The sequence below is a fragment of the Haliotis asinina genome, chromosome 1 (genome assembly GCF_037392515.1).
Source record: "Haliotis asinina isolate JCU_RB_2024 chromosome 1, JCU_Hal_asi_v2, whole genome shotgun sequence".
NCBI classification, from domain to species: domain Eukaryota; kingdom Metazoa; phylum Mollusca; class Gastropoda; order Lepetellida; family Haliotidae; genus Haliotis; species Haliotis asinina.
Window position 1 is genome coordinate 14,703,608 of NC_090280.1, and position 26,030 is coordinate 14,729,637.

Below are 26,030 nucleotides of genomic sequence, written 5' to 3' on the forward strand. Positions count from 1 at the left end.
AGTTGGCAGTACTTGCGGGATGTTTTCTTGAGTTGGCAGTATTTGCGGCATGTTTTCTTGAGTTGGCAGTACTTGCGGGATGTTTTCTTGAGTTGGCAGTATTTGCGGCATGTTTTCTTGAGTTGGCAGTACTTGCGGGATGTTTTCTTGAGTTGGCAGTACTTGCGGCATGTTTTCTTGAGTTGGCAGTACTTGCGGCATGTTTTCTTGAGTTGGCAGTACTTGCGGCATGTTTTCTTGAGTTGGCAGTACTTGCGGGATGTTTTCTTGAGTTGGCAGTACTTGCGGGATGTTTTCTTGAGTTGGCAGTACTTGCGGGATGTTTTCTTGAGTTGGCAGTACTTGCGGCATGTTTTCTAGAGTTGGCAGTACTTGCAGCATATTTTCTAGAGTTGGCAGTACTTGCAGCATGTTTTCTTGAGTTGGCAGTACTTGCGGCATGTTTTCTAGAGTTGGCAGTACTTGCAGCATGTTTTCTTGAGTTGGCAGTACTTGCAGCATGTTTTCTTGAGTTGGCAGTACTTGCAGCATGTTTTCTTGAGTTGGCAGTATTTGCAGCATGTTTTCTTGAGTTGGCAGTATTTGCGGCATGTTTTCTAGAGTTGGCAGTACTTGCAGCATGTTTTCTTGAGTTGGCAGTACTTGCGGCATGTTTTCTTGAGTTGGCAGTACTTGCAGCATGTTTTCTAGAGTTGGCAGTACTTGCGGGATGTTTTCTTGAGTTGGCAGTACTTGCAGCATGTTTTCTAGAGTTGGCAGTATTTGCGGCATGTTTTCTAGAGTTGGCAGTATTTGCAGCATGTTTTCTTGAGTTGGCAGTACTTGCAGCATGTTTTCTTGAGTTGGCAGTACTTGCAGCATGTTTTCTAGAGTTGGCAATATTTGCGGCATGTTTTCTAGAGTTGGCAGTACTTGCAGCATGTTTTCTTGAGTTGGCAGTACTTGCGGGATGTTTTCTTGAGTTGGCAGTATTTGCGGCATGTTTTCTTGAGTTGGCAGTACTTGCGGGATGTTTTCTTGAGTTGGCAGTATTTGCGGCATGTTTTCTTGAGTTGGCAGTACTTGCGGGATGTTTTCTTGAGTTGGCAGTATTTGCGGCATGTTTTCTTGAGTTGGCAGTACTTGCGGGATGTTTTCTTGAGTTGGCAGTACTTGCGGCATGTTTTCTTGAGTTGGCAGTACTTGCGGCATGTTTTCTTGAGTTGGCAGTACTTGCGGCATGTTTTCTTGAGTTGGCAGTACTTGCGGGATGTTTTCTTGAGTTGGCAGTACTTGCGGGATGTTTTCTTGAGTTGGCAGTACTTGCGGGATGTTTTCTTGAGTTGGCAGTACTTGCGGCATGTTTTCTAGAGTTGGCAGTACTTGCAGCATATTTTCTAGAGTTGGCAGTACTTGCAGCATGTTTTCTTGAGTTGGCAGTACTTGCGGCATGTTTTCTAGAGTTGGCAGTACTTGCAGCATGTTTTCTTGAGTTGGCAGTACTTGCAGCATGTTTTCTTGAGTTGGCAGTACTTGCAGCATGTTTTCTTGAGTTGGCAGTATTTGCAGCATGTTTTCTTGAGTTGGCAGTATTTGCGGCATGTTTTCTAGAGTTGGCAGTACTTGCAGCATGTTTTCTTGAGTTGGCAGTACTTGCGGCATGTTTTCTTGAGTTGGCAGTACTTGCAGCATGTTTTCTAGAGTTGGCAGTACTTGCGGGATGTTTTCTTGAGTTGGCAGTACTTGCAGCATGTTTTCTAGAGTTGGCAGTATTTGCGGCATGTTTTCTAGAGTTGGCAGTATTTGCAGCATGTTTTCTTGAGTTGGCAGTACTTGCAGCATGTTTTCTTGAGTTGGCAGTACTTGCAGCATGTTTTCTAGAGTTGGCAATATTTGCGGCATGTTTTCTAGAGTTGGCAGTACTTGCAGCATGTTTTCTTGAGTTGGCAGTACTTGCAGCATGTTTTCTTGAGTTGGCAGTACTTGCGGGATGTTTTCTTGAGTGGGCAGTACTTGCGGGATGTTTTCTTGAGTTGGCAGTACTTGCAGCATGTTTTCTAGAGTTGGCAGTACTTGCAGCATGTTTTCTTGAGTTGGCAGTACTTGCAGCATGTTTTCTTGAGTTGGCAGTATTTGCGGCATGTTTTCTTGAGTTGGCAGTACTTGCAGCATGTTTTCTTGAGTTGGCAGTACTTGCAGCATGTTTTCTTGAGTTGGCAGTACTTGCGGCATGTTTTCTTGAGTTGGCAGTACTTGCGGCATGTTTTCTTGAGTTGGCAGTACTTGCGGGATGTTTTCTTGAGTTGGCAGTATTTGCGGCATGTTTTCTTGAGTTGGCAGTACTTGCAGCATGTTTTCTTGAGTTGGCAGTACTTGCGGGATGTTTTCTTGAGTTGGCAGTATTTGCGGCATGTTTTCTTGAGTTGGCAGTACTTGCGGCATGTTTTCTTGAGTTGGCAGTACTTGCGGGATGTTTTCTTGAGTTGGCAGTATTTGCGGCATGTTTTCTTGAGTTGGCAGTACTTGCAGCATGTTTTCTTGAGTTGGCAGTACTTGCGGCATGTTTTCTTGAGTTGGCAGTACTTGCAGCATGTTTTCTTGAGTTGGCAGTACTTGCAGCATGTTTTCTTGAGTTGGCAGTACTTGCGGCATGTTTTCTTGAGTTGGCAGTACTTGCAGCATGTTTTCTTGAGTTGGCAGTACTTGCAGCATGTTTTCTAGAGTTGGCAATATTTGCGGCATGTTTTCTAGAGTTGGCAGTACTTGCAGCATGTTTTCTTGAGTTGGCAGTACTTGCGGGATGTTTTCTTGAGTTGGCAGTATTTGCGGCATGTTTTCTTGAGTTGGCAGTACTTGCGGGATGTTTTCTTGAGTTGGCAGTATTTGCGGCATGTTTTCTTGAGTTGGCAGTACTTGCGGGATGTTTTCTTGAGTTGGCAGTATTTGCGGCATGTTTTCTTGAGTTGGCAGTACTTGCGGGATGTTTTCTTGAGTTGGCAGTACTTGCGGCATGTTTTCTTGAGTTGGCAGTACTTGCGGCATGTTTTCTTGAGTTGGCAGTACTTGCGGCATGTTTTCTTGAGTTGGCAGTACTTGCGGGATGTTTTCTTGAGTTGGCAGTACTTGCGGGATGTTTTCTTGAGTTGGCAGTACTTGCGGGATGTTTTCTTGAGTTGGCAGTACTTGCGGCATGTTTTCTAGAGTTGGCAGTACTTGCAGCATATTTTCTAGAGTTGGCAGTACTTGCAGCATGTTTTCTTGAGTTGGCAGTACTTGCGGCATGTTTTCTAGAGTTGGCAGTACTTGCAGCATGTTTTCTTGAGTTGGCAGTACTTGCAGCATGTTTTCTTGAGTTGGCAGTACTTGCAGCATGTTTTCTTGAGTTGGCAGTATTTGCAGCATGTTTTCTTGAGTTGGCAGTATTTGCGGCATGTTTTCTAGAGTTGGCAGTACTTGCAGCATGTTTTCTTGAGTTGGCAGTACTTGCGGCATGTTTTCTTGAGTTGGCAGTACTTGCAGCATGTTTTCTAGAGTTGGCAGTACTTGCGGGATGTTTTCTTGAGTTGGCAGTACTTGCAGCATGTTTTCTAGAGTTGGCAGTATTTGCGGCATGTTTTCTAGAGTTGGCAGTATTTGCAGCATGTTTTCTTGAGTTGGCAGTACTTGCAGCATGTTTTCTTGAGTTGGCAGTACTTGCAGCATGTTTTCTAGAGTTGGCAATATTTGCGGCATGTTTTCTAGAGTTGGCAGTACTTGCAGCATGTTTTCTTGAGTTGGCAGTACTTGCAGCATGTTTTCTTGAGTTGGCAGTACTTGCGGGATGTTTTCTTGAGTGGGCAGTACTTGCGGGATGTTTTCTTGAGTTGGCAGTACTTGCAGCATGTTTTCTAGAGTTGGCAGTACTTGCAGCATGTTTTCTTGAGTTGGCAGTACTTGCAGCATGTTTTCTTGAGTTGGCAGTATTTGCGGCATGTTTTCTTGAGTTGGCAGTACTTGCAGCATGTTTTCTTGAGTTGGCAGTACTTGCAGCATGTTTTCTTGAGTTGGCAGTACTTGCGGCATGTTTTCTTGAGTTGGCAGTACTTGCGGCATGTTTTCTTGAGTTGGCAGTACTTGCGGGATGTTTTCTTGAGTTGGCAGTATTTGCGGCATGTTTTCTTGAGTTGGCAGTACTTGCAGCATGTTTTCTTGAGTTGGCAGTACTTGCGGGATGTTTTCTTGAGTTGGCAGTATTTGCGGCATGTTTTCTTGAGTTGGCAGTACTTGCGGCATGTTTTCTTGAGTTGGCAGTACTTGCGGGATGTTTTCTTGAGTTGGCAGTATTTGCGGCATGTTTTCTTGAGTTGGCAGTACTTGCAGCATGTTTTCTTGAGTTGGCAGTACTTGCGGCATGTTTTCTTGAGTTGGCAGTACTTGCAGCATGTTTTCTTGAGTTGGCAGTACTTGCAGCATGTTTTCTTGAGTTGGCAGTACTTGCGGCATGTTTTCTTGAGTTGGCAGTACTTGCGGGATGTTTTCTTGAGTTGGCAGTACTTGCAGCATGTTTTCTTGAGTTGGCAGTACTTGCAGCATGTTTTCTTGAGTTGGCAGTACTTGCGGCATGTTTTCTTGAGTTGGCAATACTTGCGGGATGTTTTCTTGAGTTGGCAGTATTTGCGGCATGTTTTCTTGAGTTGGCAGTACTTGCGGGATGTTTTCTTGAGTTGGCAGTATTTGCGGCATGTTTTCTTGAGTTGGCAGTACTTGCGGGATGTTTTCTTGAGTTGGCAGTATTTGCGGCATGTTTTCTTGAGTTGGCAGTACTTGCGGGATGTTTTCTTGAGTTGGCAGTACTTGCGGCATGTTTTCTTGAGTTGGCAGTACTTGCGGCATGTTTTCTTGAGTTGGCAGTACTTGCGGCATGTTTTCTTGAGTTGGCAGTACTTGCGGCATGTTTTCTAGAGTTGGCAGTACTTGCGGCATGTTTTCTAGAGTTGGCAGTACTTGCGGCATGTTTTCTTGAGTTGGCAGTACTTGCGGCATGTTTTCTAGAGTTGGCAGTACTTGCGGCATGTTTTCTTGAGTTGGCAGTACTTGCGGCATGTTTTCTAGAGTTGGCAGTATTTGCGGCATGTTTTCTCGGTGCGCTTGGATAAGGAAAGGCCGCGCACGTTACCGCGCATGCTTTCATGTCGGTTATCTTTCACGCAGTTTTACGCTCCATTTAATTTACGTTATAAATCTGAGCAGGGAGTATGTTTGTCAGCTGTGTGGTTATTAATGGTCACACGGGACAAACAGTGTTCTGTGATCTAAAATGCATCAATGTTCTTTTCCGAAAACGTTACAGAAATGCTAAGCAAAGCAGAGTTGCCGCTTTGGTTGTTTGGTTGTTTGGTTGAGTGAGATTTACGCCACACGTTTTGAACCAGCAATATTCCAGCTCTTTGGCGGTGGTCTGTAAATAATCGAGTCTATACCAAACAATCCAGTGATCAGCGTCATAAGCATCGATCGATCGATCGATCGATCGAAACTATTTTGATACAATGACGGTCCGTTTTGTCGCCACTTACGACAAGCATGGGTTACTGAAGATCAGCTCTAATACAGATCTTCACGGGTTAGTTTTGGATAGCTCATGCAATGGCACTTGGAGTAAATGTGACAGCTACTTCTTACCATGACTTACGTTAAAAGTGTTGCTGAGCTGCAGTTAGTTATGAGTGCTGTTGGTGTGGATAACCAGCGGAATGTGCCTATTACAGTCTGTCATCACTGCTACACGATCTGTTATCCATTTTAGCAGAAATTCTGTAACCTTTTTGGAAACAAAAATGGTTGAATTAGGTCCGTGTTTCCTTGTCTATATATCCAGGTAATTTGCTGCATGTTTTAGAAATTTAACGAGTCAAACAATGCTATTTATTTCATCCAATCAGTGAAACCTTGGCTTTTGGTGCATAGTAGCAATAGTGCATTCTGGGATTTTTGCCACCGTCAATATACGGATGTGCTCCTCCGCGTGAGTCGTCACCCCAGATGTCCTCAGTGTCGGTCTGCACGTATTCCTCCGTCAGGGTCATCCCAGAGACGTGCTGACACCCTCGGTGGTACTTGAGGAGGAAGAATGGCTTGGTCGTAGGGAGAGCGATGTCGTGGACTGGAAGTCCGTCGTCTCTGAGGGCGAACCAGTCAAAACGTGAGCAAATGGGCAGATCCTAATTGAGCGGAAATTTGCTTAGAAATATGTAAGAGTTGGTATAAATGGTTGGCATGTCACGACGGTGTCTCAGTGGTCGGCATTTTTATGTTGCTGGTGAAGGGGGCATGACTAACTAGAAAAAATGAGTCGCGAAATTTCGTGAAAATATTAATTATGCCTGACATTGTTAAAAATAGACGTTGTCTGTCACAACATGGCCTGGCGATTTGTATAAAGACAAGGTTCAGGGACCATAGATGAAGTATATACCTGCAGCAGTAGTTGATCCGCGTGTTGGCATTATAGACGCCGTCGGGGAGTGCGCCACCGGCATTGTTCTTGTTGTTATGGCGCTCGTCATTCCAGTATACCCACCCTTCCTGGAAATCTGAAACAACACATCTAGAAGTTGAAACCATGATAAACAAGAGAATATAAGAAATCCACACTATTGCTTTGGTCTCTTGTGTATCCCAATCCATGTGTGATTTCTGCTTTTACTCCCTCAACATGTGCAAGCTAACGACGCTAAAATAGAAGATTGTCTGACGAGCAGACGTTCCTGGTTCACAGATCTACCTGGAAGGTAGATTCACGTGATGGACAGACTCACCTGTTTGGTAGATTCACTTTGTGGACAGCTTCACCAGAGTGGTAGACTCACCGGAAAGGACATACGTACCAGAAAGGTAGACACACCGAAAGGACAGGCTCACCCGAACCGTAGGCTCACCAGAAGGGTAGATTCACTAGATGGACACGTTCCGTATTTAAGGGCGCACTAGAAGGACATACTCACCAGACAAAACTCAACCGAAGGACAGACCCACCAGGACACACCCACCCGAAGAACAGACCCACCAGGACAGGCCCACCAGGACAGACACACCAAGACTCACCCACCCGAAGGACAAATACACCAGGACAGACTCACCCGAAGGGCAGCTACCGTACTTGAGGATGCAGTAATCTCCAGCAGGCCACATCATATCGAAGTCGGTAGACTTCACATCACCTTTCATGCAGAAGTCAAAGCGCATGTTGTCTCCAAATGACCCTTAAGGAAAACAGGTCAGCTGAAACACTCTTCTGGATGCATTCACACTTAGTCATAAAAACAGGCATGTACTGCTCTTATTGGTACAGAATATCTTAAAAAAAATAAATGAAACATTCGCCTGCCACTCAAATAGATACAGCCAACCTTCTAGAACAAGACCCGTCCCGAAACCTATCGGACGATTAAACCTGCAATGCTTGTAAACAAACGGGGTTGGACGCTCTTATCATTTCTGTGAAAATCATGCCACCACCGCAATTAATTACTAACGATAAGTTATCTCCCCTACCCGCTAAGTGGAGTTGTCCCGACGCGTGGTTTTGAGTCATGACGTCTTCAAAGTCCTCGTACCTCCATCCCTCATGCCACGTGACCCGACCCCCCGGGCATCCAGTCCTCGCCTTCATCAACCCATATGTACCCTGGGGCCACGTCACAGGGATTATCAGCTGGGGATCTGTTGAATGTCAGTTCCACTCACATATTACACAAGCTGATGTAATAAGATCGGATGTCCCTAGAAATATAGCCACTCCATTGAACTGATGTTACTGGGCCCGAGCTAAAGAAACAATATGTTGTGTTTCTTTTTGCTTTTCTTAAATTGTAAAACTCAAACAGATGCGGGTTAGGGGCCACAGCAAAAAATCAACATTTGCGTTATAAAAATAATACTTATCTTGTCAAATTGTGCACCCCAAAGAAGGCAACGAATGGTTCTTGAGTGTTATAGCGCAGTGATTGCTGCTCTGTAGAAATGTATGGACTGTGGACTGTGTTCTTCACAGAGGTACAATGTGTGAATTCCTATTCCATGCAGTGATAAACTCCAAAAGGTCTGAAATTCTTGAGTATCTCATTTTTGTATGACCTGAGTGAAATCTGTCGACACCTGCATACCATATTGACGCAAAGTGTGCACCTCAGTTTAGACGTTTAAGCCTCTGTATACTATAGTAAGATATTTATATCGAGTCTATTACAAAGTGCACGAATAATAACTCCACAGACTGCTTATTCAATTACCAACACTCAAAACTATACTTCGTAACCAGTGTCATCGTTCAACGCAACAATACAACTCAAGCTCCGACCATTCTGTTGTCAGGAAGTCAGGAAACAACAGTTTTGGGACAAGGGTAGATGTATTTTATGTTTATGACAACATCAACAGAAAAATAATTGCTTGGTAAGGCAGGGAAATGAAAGGGAATTGATAGCAGTATACAATGCAGTCATGTTTTGCCTTAAACTGTTGCCTTAAATTCTAAAGCACCAGGTGTGCATTGTCTGCTGTATATCACCTTACATACACAAACCTTTGCTAACATGCACTTGTCTTACGTTTAATGCAGCGTACAGAGTTTCCTGAACGTCAGGCACTATCGGGTATTTATGAAAGACTTACCGGTTGGTCCTTTTGCCATTTTGTAGGCAGGGTAACTCATCAGCGCCTTAGCAACGTTCGCCTGACGACTGCCAAGCGCCATTTTGTCCATGCCATCCTCACATTGAAGGCCACGTATGAAGTCATCCATTTTCTTCCAGTATTTAGAGTTGAAAGCCATGTCAATGGTAACGACCTTGACCCCGATGGGTTCCGGAAGTTCGGGAGTTCCTGCCTCGAGGGTGTACTGGAAGTCCCCAAACTGCAGTTTGTAGCTGTCACTACCCTTGAACTTCTCAAAGTCGACAGCAAGGGACGCCCCGTACCCCATGTAGGATCCTCCTAGGGAGATGTCGGCCCCTCCCTGATAATACCAAGAATTTGCAGGAGTCTTTGATGGTGTAGTTCCTGATTTGGGAACAACGCTGATGTAACCATCTGATCACATTACTTAAAAAGGTCTCGCGCCTTTTGAGATTTCTCCGATTTCTCGAATTTCTCATATTTCTAACCGAGTTTAACAATTTGAAAAAGCTGCATTTCTAAGATCCAGAAGAAACCTATCTCTAAAACTCAGATTGTCCAAGAGGCATAGGTTCAGTATCAGTATCAGTTTATGCTGGGAAATGCATTTTCTTGTGTTTTCTCAAGTTCGAGTAAAAGCTCCAGCTTAAGTTTTGTTAAAGTCAGACTTTAGTTTGTTTCGAGAAATCAGGTCCGGATCGTTTGTGTCGACACCAAGGTACCGTGATTGCCGTTTAAGTTGAAGCGACTTCCGTCTACGCGTATAAAGAACCTGGATGTACCACCTGGGGCGACAGTGATAACTTACACACAGAGTTGCGCTCCTCAGATGGAACAGGAACCAATAATCTTTAATAAAACATTATCCGCTCACCCATGTTCAGTAGACCTGAAACCCCAGAATTGATCTTTAGTAACTCATGCAGGCGACTAACGGGATCGGGTTGTCAGGCTTACTGACTTGTTTGACACATGCAATTATATCTCAGGTGTTTAGATCGATGCCGATGCTGTTGATTGTATGGTGCAGACTCGATTATTTACAGACCGTCGCCACATAACTGGATTTTTGCTGAGTGCGGCGTACAACTAAACCCATTCACACATCGAACGATTTGGCTTGAAGACTGCAATGAACAGTCATGTTTCTCCGTATCGCCCTTTGTCTCACCTGTTTCCTGACATGCTCGACAAACTGACTGAGAGTACTCTTGTACCTCTTGATCTGCTTACTTCCCAGCTCCACTTCCATCGTCACGTGCTGACAATCCAAAATGTGGAAGATTTGAAACGAAATAGAAAACAACACTATAGTTGTTGACATAAAGAATACTAAACATGAGCGGTGGAACGAAAGATCGTATCTAAACTATACTGATTTGATATTATGTGAGTATTTGTCTGGTGGTTTTGCCAGCCATCGTACACAGATGACACACTTACCGTGCCCCACTGGTCTATGAAATCCATGTAGTTAGTTTCATTGTACACGTGCGGCAGTCGACAAGCCGCAGCTGCGAAGTTCCTACTGACGGAGAAGCCCAATGACTGCGCCAGTTCATCCGCGTACCTGGCACGTCCCAGGTTGCACACGTTCTGGTTGTCCAGGAACACCTGGTGATTCTGGTTGGTCTCCTCACGTGCATGCTGGTAACCTAACAACATTTATGTCGCTTAATTTAGGTATCACCATCAATGATTGGTGAATGTGATTCACAGCTTCTTGGATTGGTTAATTTAATTGGCGTCAACCATGATTGGTTAATTTGATTAGCAGCAACCCCGATTCGTTGATTTAACTGACCAGAGATCTAATTAAACTGAGTGGTTGAAAGTTTTTTTTTATCCTCCGACATACGATAAATGTACAGAGGCGTACAGGCTGTATTTCTCTGTTGAATCAATGCAGTAACATGATACATTCCTTTGCATGCATATGCGCAATTGGTCATTTGAACTGAAGATTCTCTCTGATTACAACGTGAGATCCATCCAAATGAAACTTACGTCCGCTGAGGGTGAAGGCAAACTTAGCCAGAACGGCGCTAACTCCACCTGAAATAACCAATGGCATCACATTCAGTACTTGGCACACATGTTAATATTACATTCAAGCTGAACTGACGACAGGACGTATTTTGTATTTTTCTGTCATAGCCTCAAAACATTTCTTTCTCCCGAAAACTCCAAAGTGTCCCCTGAAAACCGGACGTCCAGATCAGGAGTCGGGGTATGGTGTCTTCCTAACGCCCTTCAAGATCAGGGTTTCCTTTCACAAAGCACTAAGGTGATTGTAAGTCACTAAGGTAACCTTAGTGGAATGTTAAAGAATGGGAGGTAAGGTTAAGCTGAGTAAAAGAGTCCCCAGGTGTCGGACTACTGTTCATTACTGTGTCTAGAAGATGTCGAGATCAGGAGTCGGGCTCTTATCTAGTCCTGTGTCTAGAAGATGTCGAGATCGGGAGTCGGATTCTTTTCTAGTCCTGTGTCTAGAAGATGTCGAGATCAGGAGTCGGACTCTTATCTAGTCCTGTGTCTACCAGACGTCCAAATCAAGAGTTGGACTCCTGTCCATGACTGTATCTGGAAAATGTCGAGATCGGGAGTCGGACTTCTGTCCAGTTCTGTGTCTAGGAAATGTAGGATTCCTGTCTAGTCCGGCGTCTACCAGACGTCGAAATCAGTAGTCGGAGTTTCGTCCAGACCTAGATCTCTTGGACTTCATGGATCATGCCCTGTTTGAGTAGTGAGAGTGAGTTCTTACAGTTATCGAGACGTCCACCTACCGGAAGATTTGACGTCTAGGCCAAGTTTATCCTGGTACGACTTGCTGCCGTAGAACACATGGTTCTCCTGGATGTGCACGCAGCTGTGACGCTTCTCTACCACAACTTCTGGTGGGTTGCTGCCAGGGGTGATGTCAAATACCTGTCGTGAGTATAGAAGCCCAGGGTATTACGTGACGACACGCACACACAGATACTATATATATGTATGTATTTATTATGTATGTATATATGTATATGTGTGTGTATAATTGTTTTATGGATTTCTTCATTGTATTTTCAGATTTTTCTGTTATGTACTTACTTCTTCACTTTTGCCCAAATTTATTGTTCTGAATATTCTAGCTCACATGTTTCGTGTGATAGAAACTTGCTTTATGTAGACAAAAGAGAGGCGCTAATGAACTTTTGTCCGTTTGTCCGTGAACTACCTTCCGGGTGTAGAGAATACCGGGGTCGACACCTCCGAGTACGCTGTCCCCTCCGTCTGGGTTTGCGGTCAGCAGGTTGTACCCCACGCCTACGAATTCCACCCCAGGTTGACTTGCCGACACGCTCACCACCAACAATATCGTCAGCAAGGACACCATTATGTCTTCACTAATAAATAATTGGAAATAACCAATACTGACGTTATTCATCGATAATCGAACTGTTTCATAGAAACGGAAGTGACGTTACAAACACAGGTGACATCGCAATCTGAAAATATGTTTTCAAATAGATACTAGATTTTGTCCTTAATATATATTATCCCGGTCTTAGAAAACAAAACCCCTCAAAACCGTATAACAAATTTACAGGGTGATGCATATGAGAAAAAAAATTGTTTGGCACCGATGGTAGTTACGTGTTGACGACCAAGGACGGAAAGACAGAAAATATCAAAGAAACAAGACAACTGACTGTAGCCTTCAACGCATCGCAACATGTAACACATATGTAGATCAAGACATGTTTATAGAAAAGTCAGACTGGGTTATCTATGGACTAATGTAAGGGACATTCTCGCTCTTTCCACCTTTGGCAATAAAACCAATGTACGTAACACGAACGAGCGTAGAATGTCGAATTTCCATTGTCAGACACGTTTCTTCCCAAACTGCTAAAATGTGAATATTCTTATTCCCCGTTATGTGTAGTTGACCTACCTCACAGTGGTGTTGTAGACTGGAGTCTTATCTACAGATCTACACTGGGCCTGCCTTGATAACACTGACGACCCACTTGGTTCAGTGCTGTGGTCGTTGTTTTACACCTCACTGTGCAACATTCGTGTTATATATACTCTTAAAAAAGTAGGGGATAATGAACTTTCTATTTGGATAGGAAGCGTAAACGTTAACAAACGTTTCAAGGACAGACATCTCATGAACGCACCGCCATTTCCCTTTATTATCACCCACAGACACAACTTATGATATGCACATACACAACACAGTAGCCTCATACACGTGTGTGGGGTCCCATTCTGGATTTTGACGGTTTTTCATGGTCAATAAATTACTAGAATGTTAATTATGACACTCGTCTTGCAGTTGTGAAATGGTGTTGAACCAATCCGTCCTTTTAACAGAAATGTTGAATGTTGCATTTTAGTCGGATCGGGCTGCATGTCTCTAAAACTAAACTGGCGGTGGAAAAGCCTAGCGGTTATCGCGTTCACTCGTCACACCGAATATTTGGGTTCGAGTGCCGACGTAGGTACTGAGTGTGAAGCCCATTTTTGGTGATACGCGCCGTGATATTTGCTTGAATATTGCTAAAGGCGGCGTAAAACTAAACAAAATCAACGTTACACTAAACAAAATCAATCCAAATGACCCCCAAAGATACTTCCTAGTTTCATCAAGTTTACACTCCTGCGAGCGCACACACAGTGCGTGACTGACGTGCCTTCACTATAGTGGAATATTCATGCGCCATGCGCCTAAACTATTATCATATGAAACTTTAATTTCGGTTTACTTTCCAACTTTGAAGATTTCCAGATAATGTTGAAAATCAAAATGGCGGTGTGAAATATATTAAAATGATTCAGTTGATTCAATTGATGCAGTGGTTACCAACACAGCCGCATCCACAATGATAAAAATGTCTGTTGGGACGACCTCGCACTTGGGGTGGATGACGTCACCCAGTCTGTCTACCCTCTCAAATTACGTCACTCAGTTCAGACATAAAGCAAACAATATTAACACTTTGTAGAAATATTTATTCTGTAAAATAAGATGAAATACAAACCGCTGGCCTTATGATTATGTACAGGTTTACAAATCTTAATGACCACCATCAAGCTTCAGCCACACACAAACACTATGAACACAACTGTAACCTTGACCCGTAACAGCGGCCGTATGTTCGACTTTGCACAGAAAGTGAATGTTGGAAAATGATTGTCGGGCTACTTCTGTGGTTAAAATCTGAAAGACGCGTGCTCTCTCCCAACACTATTCACCCAGTCTGAACACCATCCCAGCCGTCGGCTGTCGTAACCATTCGTTACTTTCCGGAAGTACACCATTGCTTACGAATGTTCTGCAGGTGTTCCTCATGTCACGTGATCTTCAGTTTCGCTTCCGTACTATGACGTTTCCCTTGCTTGGACCCGACAACTCGATGACACTGGGGAGAAAGATACCATGCTTATACAGTATATATCATCAATAACGCCGTATTTCGGACACCAGAAATATAGAATACAAATTTGCATCACACACAAGCTCGTTTACAATTTATCACATGGCTTTTAAAACATGTTGAACAGTGTCTACTCCTCCACAGACTACAACAAGCGGTTGAATAGAACATTGCAAACTGCATTTACTTAATCCATATCACAATCTGACTAAGTAGAAAAAATGTTGAAAACTACACCTTCAGATGTTTAAAGTTGACAATGTAAAGTTTTAACTCACATCCGTCTTTCTTCAGAAGACTGCGCAAAAAAGGTTTCAAAGACCTCATAAAACCCTTTGAGTTAATTTGAGAAAATTTTAATGTCACAAGTTGAGCCAGTGAAACAGTAACGACAGATTTGGAACGGGGTTGTTGATGTCAGCGAGTGTGCGTGGGCTCATCACAGTGATCTATTGTCTCTTCACACAATGACAATTAATATGCCCAGGAATGTGGAGAGTTTTCGAAGGATTTCAGCCGAACTACCCTCAGCCGTACACATGCATATCCTTTGGTATCAAAAATGCATAGTGGAGATACATGTCTATCAGAAAGACGAGTAATAAATGATTGTAGTAACACGGAAGTAACACCGTTTGGACATTTCGCTCAAGGCCTATGCTGATCGCCACGTGAGATGTAGGTCGTGATATTCGAAATTTGCTCAAAATATCAATCACGAGTTGGTTGGTTGCATGCTATGTGGCATAAAACATCTGTAATGCGGGCAATCTTGACTCTCTGATACAAGAATTGACAAAACTAAACAAGCTGTAGGCCGCCCCAAACGGTGACCAACAAGGCCTACGATCAGGTTTATATAGCAACCAGACATTGGTGACATCGATTTTAGTCACCTACTCGATAATGAAACTTGTCCCAAATGGACTTACTTACATATTTTTGCTGATGTTATTATATTCCAAAAGGACTGAATTAAAACTTTGTTCTCAAAATCGCATTTTACACCGAGGGCTCTTCATGCACTCACAACATACGAGTTTTTGGAAGATCTTTGAAAAAATACTTACATTTCACACCCGTTTCCAGTGGAGACAGTGATTACGTTCTTTTTTATCTTCACAGGGAAGGCTGGACATATGTCTGAAAGGAGATGTTAGATTGCCGGTGTCACATATATATGTACCGTCGCATGTTGATACTGACCCATGTACACCCGCCAAATACTGACGGCGTCACAGATATATCCCCCGTCAAATAATAACTGGTGTTACGTATTGACGGTGACGCATATATGTCTGTTGTCACATAGTGCAGTAGGCACATTCAAATGTTTATGATGTTCCTATAGTAACATGCTGAGACACAATGCTGCTATTGATGAATCTGTGTACAATGACTTAATCTGAAAATTGAAAATAAGGTGATATTTTGGTGCGCCTCCAAGGTAAAGATATATCTATCAGTATTGATATACCAACGAGTAAATGTCAACACGACATGGTGCCCCTATATGATATAACAGATACATCGTAAACTACGTATATAATGAATGGAATTGGACCTCGAATTTGTTAAAGCCGCAGTATGTATTTCGACTTACAGCAGGTGGATCATAAACAACAAGATCTTTATTGCAGTTAAGCTCGTTCGTTTAAAACACATTTCGCTCTTGTTCGTGTGATTAAACGTCATGTATTTCTGTAATATTCTGGCTATGTGATAACCCGAAACATATTCTTACGTCATTTGTCAAATCTCTCGGCGTTTGACAAATGTTTCCTTTCTTGATTAGACGTATCGTGAAGTCACATTCTTCTCGTCTACTTAACCGAGTCCGTGCAATAAACAATGTGTGTGATGGACAAACGGGTCATGGTGACCTAGGCATGATTGATGACTGTGTAGTGGCTGCCCTATCTCCTGTGCACGTCATGTTAATTTTCTAGAATCACGTCCGATGCATCTCATTTTACACGTTTTTATCACACGATGTTCAAAGTAGTCAGGTCATGTGAAGTAAGTTCAGTTAAATCTCATTTGTACTCTAATTAAATCGTGACACGTGAATAAAAACTAGTTTAGTGAGACGTTATTATTACATGTATCTCTGATGGGTATGGGTAATCAAGTCAGATCAGAGAAACACGTGGGACTCACACGGCGAGAAACATGTGGGACTCACACGGCGAGAAACATGTGGGACTCACACGGCGAGAAACACGTGGGACTCACACGGCGAGAAACACGTGGGACTCACACGGCGAGAAACATGTGGGACTCACACGGCGAGAAACATGTGGGACTCACACGGCGAGAAACATGTGGGACTCACACGGCGAGAAACATGTGGGACTCACACACCGAGAAAGATTAATGTTTGTAATTGGTGAAAACCCAACTCTGGATGTGTTTGGTCAGGGAATAAACACAATCGTAATACTGATTTTGGAATGCAAATTATCTGGGGGTGGGTAAAATGAATGCGTTTCCAATACCTTTAATACTCCTTCGTGTAACTGCTATGGTTTGTCTGAGGATTGCATATATACTTTAAATCTCCCAGAGTTTCCGAAAGTCCAGTGTGAAACAATGTACGTATCTAAACGAATGAGATGTGCTTAAAGCTGCTTGCATTTTAATTACATCCTGATGTGTGAACCTAAGCTAGGAGTAAACCTCAAACATTTCAGTTGAAGCTATTTCAGCATGATTTAGTTGTGTGGATATGTGCGCTATATAAATATCCTACAAACAAATAATGACACTTGACAATGAAAAGATATTGCTGGGAGATTGGTTAAAGCGTCAAAAAACTAAACTCACTCATAAGATGACAAGTAAAGAAGCACAACTCTTCAAGCGAGTTTTGAAACCTTAGGGGAATAGACTATGCTTGATTCATAAAATCAGTTTACCTTTATCGTCAGTATCGTCGTCGTCGTCGTACATTGTCATTGCCGGCGACGTTTCGTTGTCATCATCATGGAAGAAGCGTTGGGATTGTAAACGGTGCATCAGTCTGAATCGGGTACTGTCGTATCTACCATAGGCATCATCATCTTCATCGGTGTCGTAGTCACGACTGCCGAGGATATCGTAGTCGTTGTCGTCGTGGCTGCCAACGTTATCCTTGTCGTCATCTTCATCTTCATTAGACGCAGTGAGGTCGTGGAAAGTTTCTTTGAGGTCACCCAACCGTTTTCGGGATTCCCTGACCCTCTGACTCAGCAGCTCGAGACGCGTTGGTTGTGGCGTCTGTATGTCATCGTCGTCATCACTTTTGTTTCTGAGATTTTCTAACTTTTCCTTGATTGACTTCATCCTGTTACTGATAGTGCTCTGTGCATCGGACGCTGCATCGTCATCATCATCGTCATCAACATCGTCATCATCACCATCATCATCATCAACAACACTGGCTTTCATTTCTTCTATTCTTTCTTTCATTTCTTCTACCCTGTTGCTAAGACTGAATGTTTCACCAGCATCAGCAGCTTTCATATCTTCTATCCTTTCTCTTATATCTTTCATTCGTTCGTTGAGATTGGTTTTTTCTTCATTATCATCATCGTTATCGTCATCATTATCATTGTCTGAATTCATGTCTTCTATTCTTTCTCTTATTTCTTCCATTCGTTCGTAGAGGTTAGATTTGTCATCATCATCATCATCATCACTATCTGAATTCATTTCTTCTATACTCTCTCCTATATCTTCCATTCGTTCTCTGAGATTAGACCTTTCTTCATCACTATCAATGCTGGAATTCATGTCTTCTATTCTTTCTCTTATTTCTTCCATTCGTTCGTAGAGGTTAGATTTGTCATCATCATCATCATTACCTGAATTCATGTCTTCTATCCTTTCTTTCATGTCTTCGATCCGTTCGTTGAGATTATTGTCGTCGTCGTCGTCATCATCATCATCATCATCATCATCATCATCGCCTTCATTCATTTCTGCTATTCTTTCTTCCATGTCAGCCCAATTTTCCTGCGAACTAGAAAGTTCTTTATTATCACTATCATCACCATCAAGGGATTTCATTCGCGCTATTCTTTCCTTCATACGAGCCACCCTCTCCTTCAGAGTACCTTGTTCGTCACCTTCTTCCATGTTGTCATCAACCTCATCAAACAATTCATCAATATCGTCATCGGATATCTCGATAGTTTTTCTGATCCTGCCGTTGGCAGCAAGAGATTTGAAATCTTTCATGAATTTGTTAAAGTCTTCATCAAGTTGCTCATCCCCATCATCATGGCTGCTCTCCATATCGAGCAACAACCTGTCGATATCCCCAAGGAAATCATCAAGATCTCTGTCAGATGAAGACTCCGTATTGGATCTGTCGTCGCCACCTTCAGGGCTGCCAGCATCTGCTAGCCGTTCCTTAATGTTGTCACGGACTTCCTTTATCTTGCTATAGATGCTGCCCTCCTCATCCTCGCCATCTTCATCGTCATCATCTTCATCATCTTCATCATACAAGTCATCAACATCTGTTTCAGCCAGATCTTCCCTCATGTCATCGTAGTGTTCATCTTCATCGCTATGGTCGTCGTAGTGGTCGTCATAGCTGTCATCATCAAGCAGGTCATCAACATCGGCATCAGTCAGATCATCCCAAATGTCATCATGAGCAGATGTCTTTTCGATGCTATCATCGGTCATGGCAATCGATCTACCGCCGTCTTTCTTTTCTTCATCATCGTCGTCCTCATCCAACAGATCATCAATGTCCATATCTGTAAGGTCGTCGTGCATGTCATCATCCTGTTCTGGATCGTCAGCGGGTTCGTCGCCATCATCTAGAAGATCATCGACATCCGCTTCCGTGAGGTCGTCGGCGATGTCGGCAACTTTATCTGAAACAGACATAGAGTTTAGTTTTACGCGACTTACAGCAATACGTGTAAGGGGATACCAGAATGCGATGATTGATGTTTAAAGCACGTCAGATGTCGAAAATAGGTGCCTTTTTGTCCGTCGTCGGTTACGGTTGTCTGTAATTAGAATTACCAATGGTTGATATGCTGAGAGCCGTTCAACGTGGTTGTTTATGACGACACACCGTCATGCTGTGAACAATGTGTGAAGCCCATTTCTATTGTCCCCCGCCGCGATGTTGCTGTAATATTGCTAAAAGCGGCGTAAAACCATGCTCACTTGTGTATGTCCGAGCGCATGTAAGCTATGACAGTGTTTGCGGCAACTTAATCCTACAAGCCAACCATTAAGCATGGGCAACGAAATCAGTCGTTTGATGTTGTACATCTTGAACACACGGAAGTCCTGTGTTCAAAACTCCATTGAATATTAAATTACAGTTACATGAGTCACAAGGGGATTTACCACATCCAGAGTGACTTGTCTACCGCCAGTCACACACTTGACGGCCGCTGACTCAAGGCATATATTTGTCACAAGTTACAGTATCGCTGTGTGACAATTCAATCTCTCGTACCTATCAGGGGACTTACGGGGGTTAGTTACATATTACGATGCTGGGAGAAGCCTAAAGAGATTATAGTGGAAAACAAAACGCTCAAAACAAACGTGCTTTGCACTAGAATAGGAATTGTCTGACATGAAATATACATCTCCGTGGGGTGTTTTTTCCGAAATGTATTACACTTGCAGATTTAATTAAAATCTGGGCTTACACAAGCAGCCGCACAAAGACACGCATGAACATCGTCATATGTGCGAAATATTCTAAAATTGACATTAAACCCCATTTCATCTCACCTCAAAATATATCAGGTTTTGTAGAGGTAGTCGAGAAGTCATGTCTCTTTACAGGAAAGCGTGGTATAGCGCTTCGGACATGTCATCCAGCACTCTTCGTAAGTGAGTGGTTGCCTTTGGAACTATATGACTTACCTAAGATACCTGACACCGAATGCTTTCTCTAATATATATCTGGTATGTGCCTGCTGTATAATTGACACCAAATGCGCTCTCTAATATATAAATGCAGCGTAATGATATCTCTAATATATACATGCTATATACCCAGTATATACCTGAGAAATGATAATTGACCTAATATTTACCTGCAGTATGCCTAATATATATTCGCATATACCTGACATCGTCATGTACCTGAACAGGAACAAATTTTCTGTGAAGCTTCTTTGACAGCAAAGAAACCCCTACTTTCCATTATGTCAGCTTCTAAATGCCACTCAAAGAAATGGTATATACCTGTTTACATAATATTGTTAATAATTACCGATATTAATCCTAACATACAATCAACACGCGGTTCCAAGTTTTCCTGAAATATGGCGTGGCAGATACACGGCTCCATATATGACCGACATTACATGACATCTTAGGTTTATAATCCATGAACAACAATTTCTGACGCTTCTTTATGCAATTACACAAATTACAACTTCGGGGATGTCAGGTATAACCAGTCAGACAAATCATTGCTCGACAGACTTATTTGGAATTAATGTTTCAGAACATAAACAATGGAATATAGCCAAGCTGTTGAAGATTCCAAGGATGAAGGCACCTACGAAAAGGCAAGTTAATGTCTACTTATGTCAAGACGATGTCTAACTGGACTCTTACAGTGATGAATGTGTGAGGTGATCTCGGCTGCTGAGATATGTTGACCTCACCTTGACCCTATGTCGGTTATGTAGGAAGCTCTCACATCGGTAATTCTGCTTGTGTTTTTATGCTTCAGAATGGTGTTCGAGTGATAGCTTGGGGTCAGCAGACAACACAATGATACCGAGTATCGTGCGACATTACCTTCCCATCGGTACTGCACGGGACATTCTCGAGACGTACCAGAAAAGCGAGAGTGCGACATTGCGATTTGGCCACATCTCGCGGTTGGTTATTTCTAAGCGTGTACAACAATATTTTCCACCAAAGTTCATGACAAGAATACAATATTTGGACATGAAGCAGGACATCATGCAGGAGCGGCACAAATTACTAAATCTCGAGAGGGCGACAAGACGAGAATGCAACACTTCATTATTTGCATCACTTAACGATATTCCATGCAGTTCTAATGCAGAAGCGTAATACTAAACTCACTCACTCTAGTGCCTCCATTTACCACCCCAGGGAACACATGCTCTAATTCCTACGACAGGCCAAAATTACTAACGATATGCAAGCAGCAGTAATTGTCTTATACACACGCGGTGTCATCAGGAACTTTCCGATTCTGTTAATTTTTTAATATCTGATAGAGCGTTTCTGGGTCTGCTGAACGCTTGCTGGCGTGTTTAACAGTGATTAACGCATAGTTTGAAATCAGTTCTTGAAGCGGATCAAATGGAAAGTTAAACCTTACATGTGTATGATTTTGAAATAACATCGACTCACTGGTTCCTGGTTTATACAGAACTTTATATTGAAAATGACTGAATTTGAGAACTAATGTGTTTGTATTTCGTGTCTGCCTGAGAGGGCCCAACATGAGAGTAGCTCTGATTGTGTTGCGCAGAAACGAGCCAAAAAGCACGTCGGTGCGCGTGAGTTGAGTTCAGCTCCGCTTTTACCAGTTTTGACACAGCCACAGCTTAGTGTGGACGTGGTGACTGAGTCAGTTGCTTAGTAGCAATGATTCAGCTTACACGACAAAATGTTATGTTATGGACCTGACGAAGGGACAAGGAATAATCTAGAAATGAAAACAATATAGAAGAAGTTGACATCCATAACATTTTGTCGTATATTAGAATACCGACTTCTAAATGACGTCTCAAGAACCTACATCACATCTTGTCCTAGTGATGTCGGAGTAAAGTCCGATGTGACGCAGCGATTTTCAAAGAAGGCGCATGTGTACTACTGCATGGCTTTGTGTGAACATAAAGAACTAAAGAATACAAAAGTGATATTTGGATCTTTAGGGCACCAGCCACCAATACTGATCAGCTCGTGCGTACTGCTGACAAACAGCACATGGAGCTGCAGTTCCCGTGAGAACTGGTCCGCGGTCGTATGGAGACCGTTGTGAAGGATGCTTTTGTATCTACCTGCCAGAGTGGTCGAATCATTACTGGCACCCAAGGCGGAACGGATGGATGAGAGGATGTTGGCCACAGCGTTACCTCCCCTTGTCAATGCAGGGTCCAAGGGCGTTGTTTCATCTTGTGTGATCGGTATGGCAATGGCAGTACCTAGTCAAACATGGAATCAAATGTGTTACCAAGCATGTTAGAGATTATGAAAAATAAAACACAACAGTCGTACAGATAGGAATATTTTGTTAGATTTAACCCAAAGGAACCGCTGTTCAGCCAACAAAAAGATTGGTACTCGATGTGATAATACTGCCATAATTTAATAACTGTTAACTTCACAGCCCGCCATGGAGTGCAAACCTATCCAAGAAGATGATGACGAAACAGGGCAATCAGACTGTTTGGACCTCTGAGCTGTATAAAGTAATTCTATCGTTGCTTGTTCGTCATGTTTGTTCAAACATCAGAAGTAATGTTACTCCCAACTACTTTTGGTTACAATATGCTGAATGTCATTCGTAAAACCGTCATTTGTAAGTGTAAACTGTTTGCCTGGACGATAGATATAGTATGTCATTTTAATTTGGGTCGCGTTGTTACGTACATCCATAAACAAGAAAAATTCAAATAAAGCTGTCCTAAGACAGGGGACATCAGCATTCTTCTTGTGGAGGGTATACTCATAGGACGGGTATCTAAACATGCGAGGTGTTTATATTAGAACAATAATCATTGCATTTTGTCTGGAAGTTAGTTATTTTTTAGCGAACATTGATTCCCTGAATAGAATACAGCTATTGCTATTAGCGTATATTTAGGAAATACAGAGAAACATCACACATTTCTATTTAATTTTTAGCTAAACATATATGGAAAAAACCCACGGTAAATCAAATTGGATATATGAGATGGACAGTGAGATATTAACAACAATGAATACAACCGCTATTTCTGCTGAGCGATGGTAATGATATCAAAATGACCTACTGTTACTAATGGTTGCAGAAATTATTGACTGAAACATGATTTTGATTGTTAGCATCTGATCCAGAGCCCGACTACTACTATGGACATCTGCCATACTCCGCCAAGTTACGACTTAGACGCCCTAAGAGAGGAGAGAAAATTGGGAGATTGTGTTAATAATCAGCATTATTCCCAAATGTGACAAATAAATTATTGAGAGTCGAACAAACAAACTCCTGAGCGACCGAGCGCTTTAGTCGCTCGTCTTCTCAGGAGTTCATACATATGTCGGTTCTTCCTCCATATATACACACACACACGCGCATCTTATACCTGAATAACTGCAGTGATAATACCACTTCCCTACTCGCTTCCCCCAGTCTAGCATTCACCTCTACGTTAATCCCAGAAGACAAACAGTACCGATGTGCTAAAAACCCATAGTTTTGTAGACGCAAATAACAACAAAACCCCTTAAAACAAGAAGCAAACACTCCAAAACATTCGTGAAAAGGACTTGACTGATTCACTGAAAACTGAAAATTCACTGAAAAATTGACACTACAATTAAGCATGCAGAAACGAATTCCCTATTCATATTACATTTTGAAAGTAACCCTTTTTGTGTGAGGCTGTCTTTCCATAGAGTAAAGCAAACGTTCGGGGGTTGACCAGACAATCAGTTGCATGATCACACTAAGACACACATCTTCATCCAATATTCTAAATACAGATGGTATTGTCTGGGCATAATTTCTAAACCTTCGTCACAAAATCATCGAAACGCCAGTGTTTCCAGTTTGATCCTCTGATACGGAAGATAGGTCTGGTACTTACCAAAAGAGTAGAGGATCAGAAAGACCGACATGGCTGCAGACCTGACTGTAGGATTAGTAAGTGGAACGAAGGATCTTTGTCTCTATTTAAATAACATCCGAAACGATAAAAAATCTCTCACCTGTAAACAGCAAAATCGCCAGGTATCTGGACAGGCCATTAGCTAGGATCATGTCTGTCTGTGAGTCACTCGTCACTCAACTGTCTCGGGCGTTTGTGTCTTGAGCCGACGTCTCACGTCCGTTATAATTGGTCAGTGGTCACGTGACGACTGGCCAGTTTTGCATAGTTGGGTAAATCGAGGTGGTTCTGCGCATGCCCCGACACGCTAATCTGAGTTGTTCCAGAGAGCCAGTGACAAACTTGGAAATGTGCGTGTGGGACATTCATCATATGTGACACTGACGTGGCAATAAAACATGCATAAATAAGGAAAACAAAATATTAATCTTTTACGCTCATCTCACAGGAAACACATTTCCGAGCAAAAGTAAAACTGTCAGAAACATTTTCCTTGATTTTTCATATCACAGATTCCTTACAATTGATTGGTACGGTTCAACATACTTCCGTCATTCATCATATCGTACCATGTCGCCATGCTGCAAACATCAAACCCATTTGACTGGCGCGAGTTTAACTTGGACGTGGCAGTGGTTTCAACTTTTACTCTACAGTTTGCACAGACGTTAAAATTTTTCCGAAGTGAATTTGTAAGATCGACTCAAAAGATTTATTATCTGCCAATTACCTACTCCTAACAGGGTCGGGTGGTCAGGCTGGCTGACTTTGTTCACACAATCATGTCACCGAATCCAAATAACTTAGATCGATGTTCATACTGGTAATCGTTGTTGTGATTGTCTGGTCCACACTCGATTATTTACAGACAGTCGAAATATAGCTGGAATATTGCTCTTTCGTTAATGTTTTAATGTCTGCTCCATGGAATTTTGTCAAGATGTAATAAGTACTTTTTGCGGAGAAGCATTGATGTATGCCCTATGGCTTGTTTTCTGATCCATTTCCCATTATGTTATGTGGTGGTACATGGGAATAAGTATGTAAACATTAATGGAAATAAAATATTGTTTAAATTAATAATCCTCAGTGCCGTGTAAAACTAAACTCACTGACGAAAACCCGATACGTCCCAAGCCAAGATACAGGGAAAATGCACCCTCTCTTGGCATAACGGTAATTTAGATGTTAGAAATGTACAACTGATATAATATAAGGTTTAAACATATTTTTATTTCCAAAGAAATTTCTATCGGTAAAACTTCAAAACTTGTTTGTGTAAGTACCTCTCCAGGTAATTAGTTGACACCGCTTGCTTGTGTAAATACCTCTTCAGGTAATGAGTTGACAAGGCTTGTTTGTGTAAAAAAGTTCACTAGGTAATGAGTTGACAAGGCTTGTTTGAGTTGACACGGCTTGTTTGTGTAAGTACCTCTCCATGTAATGAGTTGACACAGCTTGTTTGTTTAAGTACCTCTCCAGGTAATAGGTTGACACGACTTGTTTGTATATGTTGTACAAGATAGTGATGAACATAATGTATGTGGAAATGTATATTTGATGACAGTCAAAAGGTAACAGACAATATCAAACTGAAAAACAAATTGAGATTTTGATCTACGCCCCACTCTGTCGGCGAAGATGCAACAAACCAAGTCTAAAGATCGAGACTGGTAAATTAGTTTTACCCATGTCCCCTTGATGATAACACAATGTACACAATGTACTAACAAATCTTTGCATGATTTCTTTTGCAATAGACAAATGTCGAAGAAATAAAGAATGTGTATACATCTGGCAGTATAACTGCAACACACACAAAACCCCAACTTAACAACAAAAGAAAAGCACCGTCCCATTAAAAAGAAAATTCAAATGAACAAGGACAGATAATACCCCGGAAATTAAAACAAACACACACAAAAGAAATGGAGACAAAAATGAACAGCTGCAGGCATCAACATGTGTCCGCCATGGAATCAGTGATAAAACAGATCCACCCCACTACACTGATGCCTGCGGCAAGTCCGCGCTATTAGGTCAATATAAGGTGTGGTAGTCAGATACTGCAGAGTAAATGTTTAAGCATGTAATTGCTATTTTAGATTCAAGAATCGTTTCACAACCTCCCCACCCC

The 26,030-nt window shown here is 42.3% G+C and overlaps 2 protein-coding genes across 3 annotated transcripts; both read right to left on the reverse strand.

Annotated features, from left to right (window-relative positions):
• Nucleotides 1–5,851: 5,851 nt before the first annotated feature.
• LOC137284274 (uncharacterized) lies at nt 5,852–12,668 on the reverse strand. The gene is made up of 11 exons (XM_067816064.1): nt 12,572–12,668; nt 11,852–12,020; nt 11,421–11,562; nt 10,642–10,689; nt 10,078–10,289; nt 9,806–9,895; nt 8,632–8,974; nt 7,513–7,680; nt 7,098–7,220; nt 6,434–6,551; nt 5,852–6,138 (listed from the first exon to the last, which is right to left on the reverse strand). Exons 2-11 carry the CDS (start codon nt 12,008–12,010, stop codon nt 5,889–5,891), a joined length of 1,653 nt encoding a protein of 550 aa, XP_067672165.1. The 5' UTR covers nt 12,011–12,020; nt 12,572–12,668; the 3' UTR covers nt 5,852–5,888.
• A 946-nt stretch (nt 12,669–13,614) lies between these two features.
• Nucleotides 13,615–24,135, reverse strand: LOC137284362 (protein starmaker-like). Of its 2 annotated transcripts, none has more exons than XM_067816180.1 (5): nt 23,994–24,135; nt 22,082–22,225; nt 16,979–18,931; nt 15,131–15,203; nt 13,615–14,045 (listed from the first exon to the last, which is right to left on the reverse strand). In XM_067816180.1, the coding sequence occupies exons 1-5, from the start codon at nt 24,043–24,045 to the stop codon at nt 13,988–13,990; spliced, it is 2,280 nt and encodes a 759-aa protein (XP_067672281.1). In that variant the 5' UTR covers nt 24,046–24,135; the 3' UTR covers nt 13,615–13,987. The 2 variants fall into 2 exon arrangements, with proteins under 2 accessions (XP_067672281.1, XP_067672360.1); XM_067816259.1 differs by lacking the exon at nt 23,994–24,135 and adding an exon at nt 23,873–23,912.
• Between the last annotated feature and the right edge of the window lie 1,895 nt (nt 24,136–26,030).